The sequence below is a fragment of the Lacerta agilis genome, chromosome 8 (genome assembly GCF_009819535.1).
Source record: "Lacerta agilis isolate rLacAgi1 chromosome 8, rLacAgi1.pri, whole genome shotgun sequence".
NCBI classification, from domain to species: domain Eukaryota; kingdom Metazoa; phylum Chordata; class Lepidosauria; order Squamata; family Lacertidae; genus Lacerta; species Lacerta agilis.
Window position 1 is genome coordinate 78,219,842 of NC_046319.1, and position 23,218 is coordinate 78,243,059.

The following is a 23,218-nucleotide window of genomic DNA, read 5'->3' on the forward strand; positions in this document are numbered from 1 at the left end:
TTGTGCCGAGAAACACTGCAAGTGAGTATGAACGTATGGATGAGTCTTACACTGAGGCCAGACCCGAGTATTGTCTAAATCTGGGTGCGCTGCAAAGTCTCAGACGGAGGTCTGTGATCTTCTTTCTTCTTTGCGATCCTCGCAGCCGAGTAAGATTGTCTTCCCAGAGCTGTCAAGTTTAGATTTGAAAATAAGGGATCAGCAGTCTTACCTATCCCGGGGACAGGCACATGTCAGTGGTGGGTGGAGCCAGAAGAAGAGTGGGCGGAGCAGCAATGTAACTCCAAGCGGGCTCGGCTTGGAGCAGAGCAAAGAGGAGGGCAGCAAAGAGGAGAGCAGCAGCTGCTCAAAGGCAGCCAGGCTCTGCCCGCCAGCTAACCCTATTGGCCGGCTGAGGGGCTCGGCGGCAAGGATAGGGGCTGATGCAGGGGGAGGAATACACCCCCCCTGTAAGCACAGGAAACGGCTCCCACTTGCTTTGAGGGCTTGGGCTTTCTTTCCAAGTAGGCGAGGTCTTCCCACCAGTCCCTGGCCAGCAGGGGAGGAGCTGCTTCCATTAAAAACGGGAAATTTAAGGGAAATAAAACATAAGGGAGAGCAGCGGGAAACTGCTTGAAATAAGGGAGAATCCCGGGGAAACGGGATACTTGACAGCACTGTGTCTTCCATAAACACGGTTTTACAGTGAGTCCGTAAGTGACTGTGGAGGCCAATTCTGGATCCACACGTCCTTCCACAGTGGGGGCATTGGTTTCCAGGCGGGAGTTGATCACGGTGTAGATTTGCCAAGCGTGCCTTCCTCTTAGCAACGTTTCTCACTTGCGTCCTGAGTTCGCGTGTCTTCAAAGCCCATGACACCTTTGGTAAAGACTGTTCTCCCTGGAGATGCTGGGAGTTGAACCAGGAAAAGAGCTTCTCTCTCCTTACCAACCACAATGGTGGTTAAGGGCGCAGTTGCCTTTCCAGGTGACTGCCATTTGTAGAGGACATCATACCTCCAACATTTCTCCGATGAAAATAGGGACGTCCCAGTCCATATGATAACATTACAATTTTATAACCCCACAAATGTTACTGGTTTGCCCCAGACACACTGGGCAACTTTCCAACATATCTAAAAACACTATAGAACTTTAACTTAAAAAAATAAAAACCTTCCCCATACAGGATTGCCTTCAGACGCCTGGGGGGGGCCGGATAACTCCATACCCTCCAACATTTCTGCATTGAAAGTAGGGGCATCCTAAGGGAAAAGTGGGACATTCTGGGATGAAATCAGAAACCAGGACGGCTTCTCTAAATCAGGGACATCCCTGGAAAATAGGGACACTTGTAGGGTCTGGGATATGTACATGCTTTTGTTTATTCATTCAAGTTGGAGTATATAAGGGGAGAACATGACCTGTTTCAACATAGGTCCTCTCCACTATATTTATATTTGGTGGGGGGTGGGGTTGCTGATGGAGGGGGCCATGCCTGCAGCATTTTGTGGTCCTGTCTCTTTTCCTGCTATAAAAGAACAGTGGCACATCCATTTTGTCTTAGCCACACCCCCTTGGCAGCCATATTGTGGCTGGTGCCCACGGCACTTGCCCCCCCCCCACTTGCATTTAAGCAGTATCACACCACTTTAAAATGCCTCAATGTCTTCCCTCAATGACTCCTGAGTGGTTCAACAGTCAGCTCCCGCTCCTAAGGGAATGCTTGGGAGTGCGCCTCCATAGGGAGAATAAGAGTCTCCTAACCATTCTTAGCTGTTTCACCAGTCAAAACAAAATAAAAAAATAAAAAATTCCTTCCAGTAGCACCTTAAAGACCAACTAAGTTTGTTCTTGGTATGAGCTTCAGTGTTATCTGAAGAAGTGTGCATGCACACGAAAGCTCATACCAAGAACAAACTTAGTTGGTCTCTAAGGTGCTACTGGAAGGAATTTTTTATTTTTTATTTTGTTTTGACTATGGCAGACCAACACGGCTGCCTACCTGTAACTGTTTCAACCAGTGTTTAAGAGTGCTATGGTGCTGCTTTGAATGTATGGTGCACATAGGGCCTTTTCTCAAAAATCCAGGAGTGTCGACTGGCCCGAAAAGGTTTGCAAACCATGGTGTACTGTGTGCTTCAAAAACTATGGACAGCTTGGAAGGGCCCCCTGGGAGTCTCCTGGTTCATGGGTCAAAGTTTTATTGCCCCTGCAATAAGGGTGGCTGTAACCATAATGTGGGTCTTTAATTTCACCCTCTAGGGTCTGTCTTATCTTCACAACCAGGGGAAGATCCATAGAGACATCAAGGTAATAACAAATTAAAACTTGGGGCAGGGCCGAGACCAAGTAAAACACTTATTTGTGCAATGCTCATGGGGTAAGATTCTTAGCTTCTGCAGCTTTTTGCTTTTTTTTTTTAACTCCTTGCCGGGAAATACGTGAGACAGCGAAGGCTGCTTTGAACACAGAAAGGGTGCCGTTTCCCTCCTGAAAGTGATACGGACTGTGGATGCCCACACTTGTTCATGCTTTAAGTCATCACAGCTGTGTTTACTGAACCTCCACCTTCCCATTTGCATTCTCAAAGCATGTAACATTAACTGCAAAAAGAACCCCACACCGTGACGGAACATGGATAAAGTCAGATTTTTAAAAGCAGCAGCAGTTGGAAGGTAGCCGTGGCGTGGCAGGTCTCTGGCAGTGATGTCAGAGAGGCTCGAGAGAGAGAGGCAGAAAGTCCCCTGGCCTGCCATTGGCTGGGCTGCTGTGACGCTGCAGAGGGGGCGGTGCAGTCGGAAGGTCTTAAGGCAGGCCCTTCAGATGTTTTGGGACTACAACTCCCACCATCCCTATCTAGCAGGACCAGTGGTCAGGGATGATGGGAATTGTAGTCCCAAAACATCTGGAGGGCCATCTTTGGCCATGCATTGCCCTAAGGAAACAAGGGGGCAGGATCTAGGGAAAGAAGGGAGAGGCAGCCAGGAAGTGAGGGGATTTGACAAGTAGAACAGAGTGACCTGGAGATGAAGCAGCTCAGAGGAACAATGAGGAAAAACATATACAGTATATATAGGAAGGAAAACCAGGTCATAAAATGTGCATGCAAGTTCACCTGGTGGTTGTCAGGGAAATTTTAACAAAACTTAACATGTGGGGAATGCCTACCCTTAAAGTGTGGGGAAGAGCACTGCGTGGAACCCCACTTCAACTGACTTCCTCTAAAGGTGGTGTGGTGCAGTGGTTAGTGTCAGGCTAGGACCTGGGAGAGACCTGGGCTCAAATCACCCCACTCGGCTATGAGGCTCAGTGGGTGACCTTGGGCTGCGTCACTCGCTCTCAGCTTAACCTACCTCACAGGGTTCTTGTGGGGGGTGAAATGAGGAGGGGGAAGAGAACCATTTACCCCCCACCTTAAGCTCCTTGGATGAGAAAGGTGGGAGATCACTAAATTATTTTTCACCCTGTCGCTTCACATTTCAGGGAGCCAACGTTCTCCTCAACGACCACGGGGAAGTCAAGCTGGGTATGTCTCACCATGTGTTTTAGGATTACCAGATCCGCCCCAGGGTCAACGTGAAGCCTCTAGGTTTCCCAGGGTGTAGTGTGTTAAAGGGGGTGGGAATTGTAGGTCCGCAAGGGGGTAAACTATAGTTCCCAAGATTCCTGGGGTGCTTTAAATGTACTATAACAATATGAAAATAAAGGGGTTGCATCTCCAACACTAACTCAGAGTAGACCCACTGAAATTAATTGGCACGACTCACTTAGGTCCAGACATTGCAGTGGGTTTACTCTGAGTAAAATTTAGTGGGACAGGCTCCTAACGTATTAAAATCAGTTAAAGCTATTTACGACCAGAAGGAGATTGGGAGGTGGGGCTTGTGGGTTTTATTAAAACGCACGTACCTTTACCCAGAATTTGAGCGCTGCCCACATTAGTTGGCACATGCTGTTCCACATTCTTCCCCATTTCTGTTTCTTCCAGCGGATTTCGGAATCTCAGCTCAGCTCAGCGCCACCTTTGCCCGGAGAATGTCCTTCATAGGGACCCCCTACTGGTAAAAAGGACCAGCTGTTTGGTGGTGGTGGTGGGTGTCGGGGGCGTTAGTGTCACCAATTGGCTTTTCGAGGTGGGTGGTGTCTGTAGATGGGATGCCGGGAGAGGGGAGCATTACTCAGCCAGCCCACCAGCGCTTCCCTCTGTTGATACATCAGTATTTCTAAACCTGGGCTACAGCCTCCATCAATCCCAGACGTCCTGGTCAATCATAGAATCGTAGAGTTGGAAGGCACCCCCTCCCTGCAATGCCAGAATCTCAACCACAGCACCTTTGACATGATGGCCATCCAAGCTCTGCTTAAAAACCTCCAAGGAAGCAGAGTCCACAACCTCCCCGAGGGAGTTCTTTCCAGTGTCGAACGGCTCTTACTGTCAGAAAATTCCTCCTGATGTTTAGTCAGAATCTCTTTTCTTCTAATTTGAAGCCATGGGATTGAGTCCTTCCCTCCGGAGCAGGAGAAAACTAGCTTGCTTCGCCTTCCATGTGGCAGGTCTTGAGATATTTGAAGATGGCTATCCTATCTCCTCTCAGTCTCCTCTTCTCCAGACTAAACATACCCAGCTCCTTCAACCGTTCCTCATCAGGATTGGTTTCTAGACCCTTGATCATCTTGGTCGCCCTCCTCTGCACACCTTCCAGCTTGTCGATTTCCTTCTTAAAGGGACGATGGAGTTGTAGTCCAAAAAGCACCTAGAGGGCACCAAGTCAGGGAGGCTGAGGGGCGGCATGCGACGGAAGGTGCTGCCTTTAATCGAAGTTGTGACGAGTCCTGCCTTGCACATGTGTCTCTGTTCCAGGATGGCCCCAGAGGTGGCGGCAGTGGAACTCAAGGGCGGGTACAACGAACTGTGCGACGTTTGGTCAGTGGGGATCACCGCTATCGAGCTGGCGGAGCTTCAGCCCCCCCTTTTCGACGTACACCCTTTGCGGTGAGTTGCACATCCCCTCCCTTCTCTCTCTGGGCTGTGGGAGGTGGCAGAAGGCCTTGCTGCCAATGATTTAATTGGGGGTCGCTTGAACATGAAGTGAGATCTCCGAAACCTGGGTATGTGTGTGTGCGCGCTGCTGAATCAGAATTGGTGGCTGACAATGTTGGACGGGCAGGGCTTCAATCTAGGTCCTTGCCTCTGCCTGTGACTAGCAGAATAAATTATGCAAATAAAGGGCCGTTGTGCGGAATTCATGCCAGCAACAGAACCCAGCTTTTCTGGGTGCAGAATTCAAGAAAGGAAGCACGAGGCAAGGTGGAGAGAAGGCCTTGTTGCCAATTATTTAATTGGGGGTCGTCTGAACATGAAGTGAGATCTCCAAAGCCTGGGTGCAGAGAAGAAGAAGAAGGAGAAGAAGAAGAAGAAGAAGAAGAAGAAGAAGAAGAAGAAGAAGAAGAAGAAGAAAAGGAAGAGGAGTTTGGATTTGATATCCTGTTTTATCACTACCCGAAGGAGTCTCAAAGCGGCTGACATTCTCCTTTCCCTTCCTCCCCCACAACAAACCCTCTGTGAGGTGAGTGGGGCTGAGAGACTTCAGAGAAGTGTGACTAGCCCAAGGTCACCCAGCAGCTGCATGTGGAGGAGCAGGGAAGCGAATCCGGTTCACCAGATTACCGCTCTTAACCACTGCACCGCACTGGCTTACCTCCTTGTCCCACCTCGCAGGGTCCTGGTGCTGATGACGAAGAGTGGCTACCAGCCCCCAAAGCTCAAGGAGAAAGCCCGGTGGTAAGTCCAATTACGTGCTCAACAATCGCAGGGTTGTGAGGGCGAACGACCTGAGCAGTGCAGAACATTTTACGTTATGATTAAGATTGTTTATCAGCTGCTTGTCACTCAAAGGTCTCCCAAGTGACTTATAGCACAATGAACGCATAAATATAAATATTCCACACCACCCCCAATCTCCACAGTAGTGTGAGATTTCAGGTGCTCACGAGGGGCCTGTGTTTCCTCTGGAAAGGAGGCACAGCAGAGACTGTGGTCTCCTTATGATATATGGTTTTATTTAAAGGTAAAGGTAAAGGGACCCCTGACCGTTAGGTCCAGTCGTGGACGACTCTGGGGTTGCGGCGCTCATCTCGCTTTATTGGCCGAGGGAGCCGGCGTTTGTCCGCAGACAGTTTTTCTGGGTCATGTGGCCAGCATGACTAAGCCGCTTCTGGCAAACCGGAGCAGCGCACAGAAACACCGTTTACCTTCCCACCGGAGCAGTACCTGTTTATCTACTTGTACTTTGACGTGCTTTTGAACTGCTAGGTTGGCAGGAGCAGGGACCGAGCAATGGAAGCTCACCCCGTCGCGGGGATTCGAACCGCCGACTTTCTGATCAGCAAGCCCTAGGCTCTGTGGTCTAACCCACAGCGCCATATATATATATATTTACACATATATAAAACCTTGGTCTAAGATGGAGGGACTGCAGAGCATTCACATCCCAAGAGGGTCCAGTATCTCCCATCACTGCAGGCTCAGATTCTAAGAGACCTCAAACATCACATTGGACCCGCTCTGCAGCATAAAACCGACTGCCCTTCTTGTACTTTGCCCCCCTCACTTTCCAGCTTGCAAAAGGGACACCTTTTTCCTGTTTGCTTACCTCACCACCCAGTGCAATTCTGGAAGCTCCCCCCACCCCCACTTCTGGTATTCACTTTTGCTAATTACCCAGAGCTCAGCGTGGGGTCTCCCCCCCCCCCTATCAAGACTTTCACTGATGGGTTAATGGCAAGGCATCATCTTCTTTTGTCCTCCTAATGACCCACGGTTCGTTAGCATAAGCAGAGCCCAGGGATTTCCATGTTTAGTCAGTTTAGAGTTTAGTCAGTTCTAACTTTTTCCTGACTCCCAAGCATAGCTGTCAACTTTTCCCTTTTCTTGCGAGGAATCCTATTCAGAATAAGGGAATTTCCCTTTTTTTTTAAAAAAGGGAAAAGTTGACAGCTATGCTCCCAAGAATTACGGGTGGCTTGCACCCACAAATCTGGCACCCAGAGGCCCTTAACAATATATTATACCATAACAGTCACAGGAAACTTTGGCAGCAGACTAGTGAAAAACACCACCACCACCTTCTTAGTCTGTCAGAAGTCTGGGAAAAACAGACCAGCCTTTACATGGCACTGAAAAGAAAGCAAGGAAGGTGTTAGGCAGACCCTCAGCAGAGACAGACCTTCTGTTCAGAGAGCTACAATTCCCAGTGTTCCCTGAAGAAAGGGATTGATTATCAAACCGTTCTGGGAACTGTAGCTCTCTTGAGGGGAATAGGGATTCCATAACAACTCTCAGCGCTCTTAACAAACTACACTTCCCAGGATTCTTTGCAGGAAGTGGTATGACATTGCTTTAAATCAGGGGTCCCCAAACTAAGGCCCGGGGGCCAGATGCGGCCCAACCGCCTTCTCAATCTGGTCTGCGGACGGTCCGGGAACCAGCGTGTTTTTACATGAGTAGAATGTGTCCTTTTATTTAAAATGCATCCCTGGGTTATTTGTGGGGCATAGGAATTGTTCATATATTTTTTTCCAAAATATAGTCCGGCCCCCCACAAGGTCTGAGGGACAGTGAACTGGCCCCCTGCTGAAAAAGTTTGCTGACCCCTGCTTTAAATGCATAGTCCAAATGGGGGACCCAAGTTGGAGTTTACAGCCATAAACTTCCCTTGTCCATGGGTGCTCCTGTCCCCACAGGAGCCAGGCCTTTCACCACTTTGTCAAGGTGACGCTAACCAAGAATCCGAAGAAGCGGCCCACTGCCTCCAAGATGCTGACCGTAAGTATCCTGATCCCCTCCCCTCCCTTCTCTGCTCACGAGTCCCAGGGAGGAGCATGTTTTTGTAATCAGTTTTCCGCTAAAACAACACATCCGAGGTGTCTTAAAAGCCTTCCAAATGTGCATGAGGGGTGGGGTGGGGTGGGTGTGCCGCCATATAACCACACCAGGTACAGTCTTTGTTATGTATTGAAGTTCTCACCCTAGGCCACTAGGGGTGTGTGTATCTAGTTCATTCTGCTGCAGTTCTCACTCAGGTCTGCACATGCAAATGAGGGCTTGAAAGTGACGTTCGGGGATTGGGTAACTACAGAAAGTTGTTGTTACTGTTGCTTGTAGCTGAGTTCTATATACGTACCAGGCTGCTGAGCCCTTCAGATCAGTTCTGTTCCAGCCTGAGAATAAACAGAGCTGAAGGGCTCAGCAGCCTGCTTATATAGAACTCAGCTACAAGCAACAGTAACAACTTTCTGTAGTTACCCAATCCCTGAACGTCACTTTCAATCCCTCATTTGCATGTGTGGGCCTGAGTGAGAACTGCAGCAGAATGAACTATACACACACGCCCCTAGTGGCCTAGGTTGAGAACTTCAATACATAACAGTCTTCATTTCAAGTTTCTCTTGCACTGCGGAAGAGACAAGCAGTACTTTGCGAAACCTAAGCGGCTTGCCTCTTCGGCATAATGTCGGAAGCTGTAAATATGGCTATCTCCCTCTCCACCTGCCGTGGCTCTGTCCCTAGGGATGGATTCCAGCTATCTCCAACTGACCCCTTCCTTTCACCAGCACCAGCTAGTTTGCCAGGAAAGGCTCAGCCGCAGCCTGACCCTTGAGCTCCTGGAGAAACTGCGCAACCCTGACAAACTTTCCAGCTGCAGAGGTGAGCCGGATGAAGAGGAACAAGAGGTGAGAGTGGATGGGATGAGGTTGGAGAAGGGCAAAGAAATGAACATTGTGGGGTTGCACTTACTCCTTTGCTGTCCTTTTTTGTGGTGCCAAAAGCCTCTTCTATTGCTCAAACAAAATAAAAAAATAAAAAATTCCTTCCTGTAGCACCTTAGAGACCAACTAAGTTTGTTCTTGCCCAGTCTGTGCCCATGACAAGACCCCTCTTTCCCCCAGTTTCACTATAAAGCAAATTGACACCAGTCTGCATTATGGATGCGACGAACAGCTGAGGGTTTTTATTTTATTTTATTTTTATTGTTTTATACTAAATTACTTATCCTTCACTGCCTCTCGCAGTTGGCCAAACTGCGAGAGGCAGTGAAGGATAGGTGTGCCTGGCGTGCTCTGGTCCATGGGGTCACGAAGAGTCGGACACGACTGAACGACTGAACAACAACAACTACAAAAAATAAAATATACATTCACATACATTTTTCAGTTTTGGCTAACATAGCCGTGACTTCCCTCAGACCTTCCACATGGCATTCAGAATTATATCTTAATATTATACTTCTTTAATCTACCATTGCTTACATTATCATAAATCTCTTACTCACTCTAACTACCATAATTGCAATAATATTTCTACACATTAACTACAAAGCTTCTTGAAGTCCTATTAGCACAGTGTTTTTCAACCACTGTTCCACGGCACACTAGTGTGCCACGAGATGTTGCCTGGTGTGCCATGGGAAAAATTGAAAAATTCAAGAGAATTACTTTATATATAGTCAATATAGGTACAGAGTTAAATTTTTTAACATTTTCTAATGGTGGTGTGCCTCGTGATTTTTTTCATGAAACAAGTGTGCCTTTGCCCAAAAAAGGTTGAAAAACACTGTATTAGCGTATTCAACTGCAAATTGTTTGTCAAATAGTTCGTAAACTTTAACCAGTCTTTGATGAATTTCTGGTCCCGCTGTTCCCGGATTCTTCCCGTCATTTTGTCCAGTTCTGCATATTCCATCAATTTCACTGTCCAATCTTCTTTTGTCGGTATTTCTTCTTGTTTCCACCTTTGTGCTAGCAAAATCCTAGCTGCAGTCACTGCGTATTGGAAAAGTTTAACATCCTGTTTTTTAATGTCTGTACCTATAATACCAACAGCTGAGGGTTTTAGTTCTGAAGCGAAACATCTGCATTTGCAGCTGCGGAAAAGTGTGCTAAAAGCAAACTGGTTTTCTGAACAATATGTTGCGCTGTTAAGCCACTTAATGCAGGAAGGTTGAACTGGGTGCAATAGTCTGTTGTGCAATAGCAAACCCAGCCAGCATTGAGACTGGGAACAGAGATGGGCTGTCAAAGGGCAACGTCTCCCAAGGCCAAAAATGGCACCAGGTGATGACCCCCGCTCTTGGGGTTATAAAGCAGAAAACACACACTAACTACCCCCCGCCCATTAAAATCTGTTTTTCCGACTACAGACACCCCCACCTCCGGTGCCCCGAAGAATTCACTCCAGCCAACGGCAGGGCGTGACCTCACCGGGATGCACCGACTCCAGGGGTATGTCTGCCCCATTGCGCTCCTGCACGGGGGGGGGGCTTGCTTCTCTCCTTGCCCCTCTCACCCCTTTGCATGCTGGGTTCGCACCCCCCTCCTCTCCGGAGGGCCCTCCTGCAAGCTCCGCCCCACTTTCTGTCTCCACCCACCATGAAGAAGAAGAAGAAGAGGAGTTTGGATTTGATATCCCGCTTTTCACTACCCGAAGGAGTCTCAAAGCGGCTAACATTCTCCTTTCCCTTCCTCCCCCACAACAAACACTCTGTGAGGTGAGTGGGGCTGAGAGACTTCAGAGAAGTGTGACTCTAGCCCAAGGTCACCCAGCAGCTGCATGTGGAGGAGTGGAGACACGAACCCGGTTCCCCAGATTACAAGTCTACCGCTCTTAACCACTACACCACACTGGCTCTCCATGGAGTGACTCTTCTAAATAACTCCCTTCTTCTCATCTCATTGCAGCCCATGATTGCAGCCCCACGCTCAGGAACAGGGAGAGTCCGGGGTCCCCGAACTTCACGGTACCTCCTCACCCCTCCCTCCCATCCCTTCCTGTTCCAGTTGAGACGCAGCTATTGTCCCCTTTGACACTCCAAAAGAAAGAAACAGTTAGTTTATTTAACTGCTTCGTATTTTACCCCTAACACTGGTACCAGAGGGTCGCTGGATTTCTGGGGCTGGGCTTACACTGGGGAACTCAATGCCCATGGCTGGCCACGTTTATTAGGTTTGATCTGTGAAAGCCCCCTTCAAAGTGCTGTTCGGCCATGCGCTTTGAAAGCGGCTTCCCATGACCCAGCGGTGAGTCTTTCTGCAAACACCTTCCAAGCACTCTTTGGGAGAGCGCTTTGAAAAGGAGCTTCTGAACTCCTGACAAAAACGGCAGTGGTTGAGCTTTGCGAACCGCCTCTCGAAATAAGTGCTGTCTTGCGGGAAGCGCTGTGGTCTAAACCACGGAGCCCCTTGGGCTTGCCGATCAGAAGGTCGGCGGTTCAAATCCCTGCGACGGGGTGAGCTCCCGTTGCTCTGTCCCAGCTCCTGCCAACCTAGCAGTTCGAAAGCACGCCAGTGCAAGCAGATAAATAGGTACCACTCTGGCAGGAAGGTAAACGGCGTTTCTGCATGCTCTGGTTTCCGTCACGGTGTCCCGTTGCGCCAGAAGCGGTTTAGTCATGCTGGCCACATGACCCGGAAAACTGTTTGCGGACAAACGCCGGTTCCCTCGGCCTGAAAGCGAGATTAGTGCCACAACCCCATAGTTGCCTTTGACTGGACTTAACCATCTAAGGGACCTTTTACCTTTACTATAGGCCCCTTTCAGATGAGCCGGGTTTTCACCTGCCTTCACCTGTTGCTGTAAATAGGAAGTCAGGTGTGGGAGCAGGTGGGCTTCAACTGCGTCTGCGTGACTGCTCTGGAGAAATGCCATGCTCCTAGCCCACATAATAATAATAATAATAATAATAATAATAATAATAATAATAAAATGTTATTTATATGCTGCCCAGTTGCTCCAGTCACTGTGGGTAGCTTCCAACAAAATATTGGAACACCACCACTGCTGCAACCCCTGCCACCATCATGGGCCCTCCTTTGAAGACCGGTTCCTCTAGTCTTTGCTTTCTGTTTGCAGGAAATCTCTGCGGATACTGGCTTTGGTACTGGCAGCCACCTCTATGGCGCTGCATTTGCCAGCAGGTAAGGGTGCTACTTCTGCAATCATTATTATTACCATTGCTTTATGAATCGCCTTCTAAACCACCGTCTCAACGTGATTTCCACCTTAAGTTCATTTAGAGGAGCTAAAAATGCGGGGGAAAACAATACTTTTACAAAACGAGGCTGAAACCCTGACAAGTAGGCACTCGTGATCTAGACCCTTTTATCCAGCTGGGATTGCCTGCTGGGACAAAAATGTCTTTGGCCGTTCTCCAGAAAGCACAGACAGCCTGTTGTATCTCAGCGGGGATGCTATTCCAACAGGGCACAGGCAGCCACACTAAAAGTCCCGCTCCAAATGACTGCAGAGGGGGCTTCTAAGATCTTTGGAACATGCAAAAGAGACTCTTGTGCAGATTGCGGTGATCTGATAAATGTATAAAGGCAGGGCCGGTGCGTCCATTTAGACGAATTAGGCAATTGCCTAGGGCGCCAAAATGGAGGGGGCGCTGGCCAGGCTTGGGCAGGACGGGCTAGCAGCAGCTTCTCCGCTGTAGCGGAGAGGTGCTGCTTGCCCCCTACACCACCCCCCGGCTCCTGCTAAAGCAGGCTTTGGCGGGGGGCGGGGCGGGCGAGCAGCAGCTTCTCTGCTACAGTGGAGAAACTGCTGCTTGCCTCTCCACCATCCCCCACCTCCCGCTAAAGCAGGCTTTGGCGGGGGGCGGGGGGGCCAGAAGGTGGTTCGCCTAGGGCGCAAGAAGCCCTAGCACCGGTCCTGTATAAAGGACAGAGGGGTATCACAAGTAAACTGGTCCAGAGCTGTGTTGGGGCTTATGTGTTGGTAACTGTATAGGAACCAGCACCATGAACTTGGCCAACTAGCAGATTGGCAGCCTGTGGAAAAACCCACAAGCAGGGTACTAAATGCTGGAGGCAGTTTGCCCCCACGACCAACCCAGCGCCCGCATTCTGCACCAGCATCCGGACCAGACCCCACGGGCCCCGCATACAGTGCATTGCAGTAATGCAGCCGTGAGGTTAGGAATGCATGGACAACTGTGGTCAAGCTAGAAGGAGGCTTGGCTGGGGCAGCTCACCTGGACAGGTACCGGCCCCTGATGGGTCAGGCAGAAGGTGATGCTACCGGCAACATTATTAATTCGCGGCACCTCCTCCAGCGGGGAGGGGCAAGCTGGAAGCAGCCAGGAGAGACAAGGGCTTGCAGATGCTGCTGAGAGCCCCAGCACGCCTCATGAGTTTCGCTGAACCCAACATGCTCATAATTCCCATGTGTGTGTACGAAGCCTTGACTGTGACACCCTGAAATTATAAAACGGCTTTTGACAACCTGGTTCCCTCCAGGTGTTTTGGGCTATAACTCCCATCACCTGCTGGTTGTGGGGGATGGGAGCTATAGCCCAAAAACATCTTGAAGGAAGGAACCAGGTTGGCCAAGGTTGTAATAAACGTATCTGTAATCTTCAAAAGGTTAGAAGTTGCTGTCTTTCTTCTTTGGTGTTTGTGAAATCTGTGTTGGAATCCACAAATGCCAACAATTACAGATATTGTGGGACAGCAGCTCCCATTACCCTTCCTGGCCAGTGCTTAGGCTGGATGCAGGCTGAGGGAATTGTATTCCAACAACATCTGGAGGGCCAAAAGGCCCCCATCCATTTCCTAAGCTTGGAGTTGGGGAGAGGTTTTGCCCAAGTTTTCATTTTTTTCCCAGTTTCACATTCTCTCTCTCTCTCTCTCTTTACATTCTATTTAGTTTTTCAGATTTTAAAAATTCACAAACATTCATCAAGCAACCAACACGGAAAGATAATTCCGAAGAATCTCCATCCCTTTGTAGGTCCTTGCGTTATTAACCTTTTCCTCCTGCATCTTGTCTATTAATCCGAATCTATTAAATCTCCATTATACCCAAAATTCAACATTGAAGTGTTATTCCAATCCTGCTAATAATTTTAATTGTTTACAGTGGTTTTTAAGGTAAATTGTATATTTTCCCCATTCCTTATTTAAAAAAAAATTGTCTTCCTGGTTTCTTTTTCTCCCCCTTTCAAGTTTTTATTCTGCTGGGCTCATAAATTGCACCCAGTTATGGACTGCAACCGTTTGCCGGTTTGTTCCTCACTAATCACTAGGCCTCACCACCACCACGCTCTAGCTCAGTCACATTTCACAGCCTTAAATCTTGTTTCCCTTTCCTTTACAGGGAGGATTCAGCAGACTCAGACCACGATTACGATGACGTGGATGTGTAAGTGACAGAGTCTCTATGTCTTCTTTTGAGGGCACAACCAGTAGCAGCCAGAACACACCTCTCTCCCCCCACCCCCCAGGCATCACTCTGCACTGGCTGGGGGCTGATTGGAGTTGTACTACAAAGCATTAGGAGCTTGTCAGGTTGGCAAAAGTTCCAGCAGGGTTTAGGAACCAGGGGTTTGAGGCAAATGCTTCCCAAAAGAGTTGGATAGATGAGCTCCAAGCATTGCTTTAACCTACCAGTAGCAAAACCCTTAACCCAGGGGTCAGCAAACATTTTCAGCAGGGGGCCGGTCCACTGTCCCTCTGACCTTGTGGGGGGCAGGACAATATTTTTTTTTTGGGGGGGGGAATGAACGAATTCCTACGCCACACAAATAACCCAGAGATGCATTTTAAATAAAAGGACACATTCTACTCATGTAAAAACAGCAGGCAGGCCCCACAAATAACCCAGAGATGCATTTTAAATAAAAGGACACATTCTACTCATGTAAAAACACGCTGATTCCCAGTCCATCCATGGGCCAGATTTAGAAGGCGATTGGGCTTGATCCGGCCCCGGGGCTTTGCCTAAAGTAAAGGTAAAGGGACCCCTAACCATTAGGTCCAGTCGTGTCCAACTCTGGGGTTGCAGTGCTCATTTCGTGTTACTGACCAAGGGAGCCAGCGTACTGCTTCCGGGTCATGTGGCCAGCATGACAAAGCCACTTCTGGCGAACCAGAGCAGCGCACGGAAACACCGTTTACTTTCCCACCAGAGCGGTACCTATTTATCTATGATGTGCTTTCAAACTGCTCAGCAGGAGCAGGGACCGAGCAACGGGAGCTCACCCCATTGCGGGGATTCGAACCACCGACCTTCTGATCAAGTAGCCCTAGGCTCTGTGGTTTAACCCACAGCGCCTACCCACGCCTTAACCTACAGTTAACAAAGTCCCCCTTTGTGACTGTTGCTCTCCCAATCCCGTCCTCTAACTCTTCTCTCTGTTTTCCTTCCTTTCGGGGGCACCTCTTAATGTTGGTCTTCCAGACCCAGCAGATACGATGCAAGCAGGTAACTCATTCCTTCCTCCCCCCCATGCGTTTTAAAATACTATATAATGGCAGGCTGCGCATTGGCTGGATTGCTACGATGCCATAAAATATTTGTGACTTACAGTTTGGAGGAAAAAAGGAAACTACCTCCAGCTGTTAGCTGTTTGGCCGCTTTCTTCTTGGAGGTGGCAGCCTGCCTTGGCTTCCCACATTTCACAGCAGTGATGGACCTTGCTAGCAGAACTTTGGCTGGGTTGGAGGGGAATAGAAGCAGGTGGCGGAATCTCAAAACCCCGCCCTCGAAACGGACCCTTCCTTCTTTTTTTGTGTGTATAATTTTTACTAAGTTTTCTGTATTCCAATTTAAAATACTGTGGTACCTCCGGTTGCGCACGGGATCCATTCCGGAGCTCCGGTCGGATCCCGAGGTGTGCGTATCCAGAGGTGCCACTTCTGTGCATGCGGGCGGGGCGAAACCCGGGAAAATACTTCCGGGTTTGCCGCGCATGTATCCCGAAGGATATGTAACCGGAGGTGAACGAACGTAAGTTAGAGGTGCCACTGTATTCATTTAAACAACCTTGAAATGTCAACGACTTCCCTTCTTCTCTTCCCATGGTTCAATTTGCATCTCATAAATCCCTGCATATTTCACATAAACTAAGCCATTCAGTATTCCATTAATACATCCATCAAAACTTTTTTACACTGTTGAATTTATCTTAATGCTGCCAACATTTTTCAAGCGTACACAGTTATTTCCCATATATTCAAGAAACGTTTTCCAATCTTATTCAAACGTATGTTCTTCTTGTTCTCTTATTCTAGAAGTTAGATCCGCAAGCTGTGCATATTCCATCAGTTTTAAGTTGCCATACTTTTTTAGTTGGGACCTCGCTCGTTTTTCAATTGGGGGCTAACAAAACACGGGCCGCGGTACAGTGGTACCTCTGGTTATGAACTTAATTCATTCTGGAGGTCCGTTCTTAACCTGAAATCATTCTTAACCTGAGGTACCACTTCAGTTAATGGGGCTTTTTGCTGCCGCCACGCCACTGGCACGCGATTTCTGCTCTCATCCTGAGGTAAAGTTCTTAACCCGAGGTACTACTTCCGGGTTAGCGGAGTCTGTAACCCAAAGTGTTTGTAACCCGAGGTGTTTGTAACCTGAGGTACCACTGCAGAGGCATACATAAATAGCCTTTTTTGACACCTGGGAATTTCCACCTGGATTATCCCCAACAAAAAGGACTCTGTTTTTTTTTTTTTTGGAAAAGTACTTTAACCCCCCCCCCCAATTCATTATAAATTATTATTTCCTTTTTCCTTTCAGTGACATCTCAGCTGTCAATCTCCCACCTCCACTGCCCCCCAAGGTAAGTCACAGCAGTAAGCCAAAGGAGCGATCCTTTCTCCTTTCTTGCACGTGTTAAGCAAAACCCAGCATGGAGCTCTATTCTGAGGAGGAAGTGGGCAGTGTCAGATCAAGACCATGTGCCCCCCCCCCCCCAAAATTGCTTCTACCCATTGCCACTCCTTGGAAGAAAACCAAATGCCCAGTTGACATACGCAAACACAGGGCCGTCTTAAGCATATCCGGCGCCGTGGGGCAAACATCCCTCCGACGCCCCCCCCCATTTCCCTGAGTTGTCGACCTTTCCCCAAACCTCTGCGGGGATCGCTCTCCTCCCGCGGAGGCTTGGGAAGGAAGCTGCACGCCCACCAGGCGTATAGTTGGCGGGGCGCAGCTTCCATCCTAAGCCTCTGCAGGGATCATAGAATCATAGAGTTGGAAGAGACCCCAAGGGCCATCCAGTCCAACCCCCTGCCAAGCAGGAAACACCATCAAAGCATTCCTGACAGATGGCTGTCAAGCCTCCGCTTAAAGACCTCCAAAGAAGGAGACTCCACCACACTCCTTGGCAGCAAATTCCACTGTCCAACAGCTCTTACTGTCAGGAAGTTCTTCCTAATGTTTAGGTGGAATCTTCTTTCTTGTAGTTTGAATCCATTGCCCCGCGTCCGCTTCTCTGGAGCAGCAGAAAACAACCTTTCACCCTCCTCTATATGACATCCTTTTATATATTTGAACATGGCTATCATATCACCTGGGAGGCCTGGGAGGCAAGCCGAACGCCCGCCAGCCATATGGTTGACGGGGCACAGCTGGTGGGTGTGCAGGGAAAGGGGAGGCTGCCGGCAAAACCTCACAGCTCCCCCACTCGCTGGGGCGCCCCTGAGAGGCCAGTGCCCTGGCACAACGCGCCAGTAAGCCCAATAGGAAAGATGGCTCTGCGCAAACATCATCCTAGCTTTCCAAGGCTGCCTCTGCTGAGGTCCAGAGGATATAAGAGGAGGATGCTGGATTAGGCCAATGGCCCACCTGGTCCAGCATCTTGCTCTCGCCGTGGCCAACCAGGTGCCAGTGGGGAAACCTGCAAGCAGGACCTGAATGCAAGAGGAGCCTCCATTCCCGTGCTTTCCAGCAACTGGGAGAGCAAAGTCCTTTGCAAACAAAGGGTAGGCCCTTGAGGCTATTGGCATCCGGAGAGATCCTTCCCCTCAAAAGCTCCTCTTCTCCCTCTTGGGGCGAGCAGTGGCTTGGCTGGCTGAGAGAGGCATGGTTTATGTGGGGAAAGAAGGAAGGCGCATCATGGAGATTAGCTGAACTCTGCCCTCTTCCCCCCCCCCACCTCGGCAGCCCAAGCTCCGGGTCTCGCCAGACGAGACGGCGGTGGAACGATCCATACCGAGGTGCCCCCTCAAGCCCATACTCCAAGGACGGTGCTCCAGTGGGCCTGTGACGGGACGGGCGCCTCACCAGGCTATTCCAGTGGGGGCCCAGGCCTGCCACCTCAGCGCCAGATCAGGTATGAGTTCCTCAAGGAAGTGCAGGAATAGATATGCAAAGAAACAGGAGCCCTGACATTTGGGCACACAAACCACTGTTGTTGTTGTTGTTGTTGTTGTTGTTGTTGTTGTTGTTGTTGTTGTTTGTATAGTGCCCTTCATCCATAGCTCTCAGGGCAGTTCACAAGTAAAGATACCAGATTTTTAAAAAAACCCCACAAAATTTATAATACAAATAAGAACAAAAACAAACCAATCATCCCCACTCCCACAAACACATTTTTGTTAATCAGCCGAAGTCCTGGTCGAAGAGGAATGTTTTTGCCTGGCACCTAAAGGTTTATTCTTCTCTGGCGATCCCTTGTATCCGAGTAAGATTGTCCTCCATAAACACGGTCTTGACAGTGAGTCCGTAAGTGACTGTGGAGGCCAATTCTGGATCCACAAGTCCTTCCACAGTGGAGGCATAGGAGTTGATCACGGTGAGGGGTTTGCCAATCTGTGCCTTCCTCTTAGCATGTTTCTCCCTTTCGTCCTGAGTTTGAGCGTCTTCAAAGTCCACGACACCTCTGGTAAAGGCTGTTCTCCAATTGGAGCACTCGCAGGCCAGTGTTTCCCAGTTGTCGGTGTTGATACTACATTTTTTTCTAAAGGTGTATAATGAAGGCGCCAGGCGAGCCTCCCTGGGGAGAGTATTCCTCAAACGGGAATCACAATGCCTGTAAGAGCACAAAAGGGGAACACATTTTTTTAAATAATAAAAAAATACCTTGGAGCTGAGAACCAGAACAGCACAGCAATGGACTCCAAAGACAATGGGCTCACACAATGTACCATGAGGGAAAGTGTGTGTTTTTTCATTCAGGAGGAAATCCCCCCACCCCCCACCCCCCCAAAAAAAGACTGGATCAGAAGGGGAACAAATTTCTGTTCAGGTTTTGTTTCTTCTGATACAATGGTAAAAAGCGGATTTTCGTTTGAGACATAAATGAAAAGCTTTTGGACCAGTGCTTCTGACCCGATGCAAATTCTAAGAAAGTGCAGGACCCAAAGGAAGTGTGGACAGGTCCCCGAACCTAAAACGTGAGGCAAAATAATAATTACAGAGCAGCTTGTCCTGTTTCGGAGATCTGACCGCACCTATGATTTAAATACATCAAGCATCAAAACAGATGTATCCCCTGATAGATCAAGAGACAGCCCAATCAAACGAGGCAATGAATCCTCAATTGAGCCATCTTCCACAGACGCAAAACCACAAATGACTTGGCATAATTTCACTACCTGCTTTGCAGTACAGAAACATTCCATTAGCTGAAATCTGAGCATTTATATTTTTTTCATCAAGCCATCCACTGGTTCGTGTTCACATATTTGATAGTTGTCGTTCCACGGGGGCGAGTTTGATTCTATTGAAGGAAATCAAAGTGTACTGGTAGAACACATATTCGAGGCTAGAGTTACACAAAGGCGATGGATGTGCAGTAACCTGAGCCCTCAAAAGAGCTACAGGAATTGTTTTATTTCCCCATGAAGCCTTTGGTATACGTGTCCACAAAGCAGCCCCAAACCCTAATTTAGCTTAAGTATGTCACTGAAGGGACGTGGGTGGCGCTGTGGTCTAAACCACAGAGCCTAGGGCTTGCCGATCAGAAGATCGTCGGTTCAAATCCCCGCGACAGGGTGAGTTCCCGTTGCTCTGTCCCAGCTCCTGCCAACCTAGCAGTTCGAAAGCACATCAAAGTGCAAGTAGATAATTAGGTACCGCTCCGGCAGGAAGGTAAATGGCGTTTCCGTGTGCTGCTCTGTTTTGCCAGAAGCGGCTTAGTGCAAGCTGGTTGTCTTGCTGGAAAGAGAAGGTGCAGCAACTTGGGGGGGAACCCTATCCCAATTGGCAGAATATAAATAATAAAATTATTGTTATTGTTATTATTGCATACTCACAGCCCTGACTATAAAGTAAGGCTGCATACTGAACCCTACGTACCTGGGAAGAAGCCCTGCTGAATTCAGCGGGTCTTACTTCTGAGCAGGCACGGTTCAGATCGCAGCCTAAGACATTCTGCCCCTCCCATCCTGTGACAAGTTAGGAGGGCTCCCTCTTCCCGGCCAAACGTTGCCGGAAGCAACCACCTTGGGGTCACGCAGTGGAACAGTTGGCCGCCGCTGCTTTCGGAACCAGTGGAGTCGGGGCTGGTCCTTGTTGTGATATTATTACATGCCGAGCTGCGAACGCTGCAGCAGCGAGGCCAGCATGAATGTGTCTGTTTTTATCCTGTGGGAAAGCTACCAGTCCTATCAGCTTTCTCACACACGTGATGTTTTTTACTTTACTGTTGTACTTTACTTTCAGTTCTGGCTCGAGAGATGCCAGGCGCTTTTATGGACAGCTCTGAAATCATGAACTGGCTAGCAGAGACATACTCTGCATTTTATCTGCAATAAAGTAGTTTTAGCCTTCACTGGCTTGTGTGTGTTGTTCTTCAAGCTGGGGAACAATCACATATTCCAAATGTGCCCCTGGACTCGAGTAGCCAGGAAGGCACGCAGGCTTCGTCCCTACCTGGGGGTCAGTCTAACAACTTGCCCCCCCCCCCCGGGACATATCACAACAGTCCTCACCTTGCTCTCTTGCAGTTCCTGAACTGTGGCTGACTCCCCAGACCGACGGACCTCCCATCCTTCCCCGCAAGCCAGAGAAGAAGCAGAAACCCGTGAGTGCCTTGATCATCGACACCTGTATTCCCCAAATACCTGTCTTCCCAGCGCTTTGGACCACAGATCCCAGCCTGGGGCTGACAGGAGTTACAATCCACGACATCTGGAGGCAAGGGCGGATCTGAAACTAGCAAAACTTAAGTTTCCTTGCCTCTGATCCCGGAGGGGCCCCAGAAAGAAGCATCGCTTACATTTTTTAGGTCTAGTAGACCCAATCTGAATCGCGTGACTCCAACTGATTAAATTTTGTCGCACCATATTTCAACAATCCCAAAGTTTGAGAGTCAGTAGAGCAGGCGGAAAGATGTGGCGATCTCCCGCGGAACAACCCCCTTGAAGAAGATAACAGTGGTTACCGAGACCTCAGCAGCTGGCTCCAAAGCGGGGGCCCCCATGGCAGTTCAAGCTTCAGGGCCCCCCCAAATGTAGATCCGCCACTGTCTGTAAGGGCACTAGGTTAGCAGAGGCTGCTGCAAAGAGTGAGACAAAAGGGGTTGGGGGCAGTTATGCCCCTGGTACTAGGGGTGGGGGACAGTGCATAGGGCTAGGCTAGGCTTGAGTTCTCATACTGGGTGGCCTCCCACTATGGATAACTGTTGCCCCCCTCTCTCCCCAGCAGAGGGTGCTCTTCAAGAAGGTTTTCAATGAGTGCCCCTTACACGTCACCTCGGCTACTGCGTGGACGCACCCAAATAGCAACGGTAGGGCATGGAGGGGTGAGGTCTTTGTTGGGGCCATTTACTGGGTGGGTGGTGTTGTAACGTGGGGATCGTGATTCAGCAAGTGATTTCAGCTCTCTGACATAGCAGGAAGGAGACAGCTTCTTTATTCAGACCAACAAGACTAGGGAACTGATGAGAGGGATGCTACATTTATAGGGACAGAAAGACTGGCTAGAAAGGATACATTTTGGAGGGAACAATCTCAAGCAATCACAAAGCTGCCTTTTGGTTTGAACCAAATGCAGCAACTTGAATGAACCAATAGTAGCTGTTCCTTCTGGAACAGGGAAGGCAGTTACTTTCCCCTAATGTGAATACAGACAATAGTGATACAGATATTATAACCCTTGAATCAATACACAACAGGTGGGGGGAACCGGGAAAGCTGAACCAAGCTCAAACGATCACGCCCGTCTCGTAGAGTGACTTTACGCCGGTCTGCTCACCGGTGCTCCACCTTGGCTCCAAGTTTCTAGTCCTCACTGTTGTGCACTGTACCATCACCCCACCTGCCCTCTCACACTTCCTTTTGTGCTTGCGCCAATCCGCTCACTGACAAACTCCCCCTTTAGGTAGGGTTGTCATATGTCCTCTTTCCCCAGGACACGTCCTCTTTTTTCCCCAAGATTAAAATTGCTGTCCGGGCGGATTTATTTTTTATTTATTTATTTTTGCAAAATGTCCAGCAGAGTCATGCGGGCTGGGGTTGGTGGGAGTTGTAGTCTGAAAATGTCCAGCAGAGTCATGTGGGCTGGGGTTGGTGGGAGTTGTAGTCTGAAAACACAAGGTTGGGGGGAAGGCTGTTCTAGTGCCTTGGACTCAGAACTGAGGCACCTGGTGAATCTAGTCAGCTGAGAGATTAGCAGAGACTCACAACAGAGAAGCATCTTAAAACTAGCTACATGCTGTACAAATCTCTTCTCTTGTGGCTGAACTAAAAGGATGCTGGCTTGGAGAAGGAGTCTGGGAGGGCAAGCGTTAACACCCCACAGCCCATAAGGAGAGTCCGTATGTACATGCTAGACCATGGGTAACCAAACTAAGGCCTGGGGGCCGTATCCGAACCCATCGCCTTCTAAATCCAGCTCGTGGACGGTCTGGGAATCAGCGTGTTTTCACATGAGTAGAATGTGTCCTTTTATTTAAAATGCATCTCTGGGTTAATTGTGGGGCATAGGAATTCGTTCTCCCCCCCAAAAAAAAATATAGTCCGGCCCCCCACAAGGTCTGAGGGACAGTCGACCAGCCCCCTGCTGAAAAAGTGTGCTGACCCCTGTGCTAGACAGTTTAATGAATAGTTCTGTGCACACTTGTGAATGTGAGCTCCAATACTTTCATGTGGCAAGTGAGGGAGCAATATGTATTATTATTATTATTATTATTATTATTATTATTATTATTTTGTTGAAAGTGTTATAAGGAAAAAAAAACCCTGCTCCTTTCCCCTTATGGGGACCCAAGAGCCCGTATAGAGTCCTTAAGTGGGTTCCCTATTGGTAGGAGAAAATAACAGTGGCCAGAGAATATTGAGAAGCAAAACAGCTAGTAAGCCTGGTCTTTATTAAACTGTTGCAACAGGGTCCTCACTCACCACATGCAGGAGGGAGGAGGAAGCCAGAACATTGGTGTGCAAGCTCTTATATAGACTTTTGAAATTGCCCACCCTGGAGCCCAAGACCACCCCCAAAAAACTTCATACATACA

General features: G+C 48.9%; 1 protein-coding gene across 1 annotated transcript in view; it reads left to right on the top strand.

Moving 5' to 3' along the window:
• The window catches only part of MAP4K1 (mitogen-activated protein kinase kinase kinase kinase 1), a 60,054-nt gene that overhangs the window by 25,883 nt on the left and 10,953 nt on the right, over positions 1-23,218 (top strand). Inside the window, 17 exon segments of the mRNA XM_033158471.1 lie at positions 2-21; positions 2,244-2,291; positions 3,465-3,507; positions 3,970-4,042; positions 4,843-4,974; positions 5,701-5,763; positions 7,725-7,806; positions 8,595-8,714; positions 10,181-10,262; positions 10,719-10,777; positions 11,890-11,954; positions 14,137-14,181; positions 15,220-15,243; positions 16,558-16,600; positions 17,926-18,094; positions 20,712-20,788; positions 21,409-21,493. Coding sequence (XP_033014362.1) covers positions 2-21; positions 2,244-2,291; positions 3,465-3,507; positions 3,970-4,042; positions 4,843-4,974; positions 5,701-5,763; positions 7,725-7,806; positions 8,595-8,714; positions 10,181-10,262; positions 10,719-10,777; positions 11,890-11,954; positions 14,137-14,181; positions 15,220-15,243; positions 16,558-16,600; positions 17,926-18,094; positions 20,712-20,788; positions 21,409-21,493 — 1,230 coding nt within the window.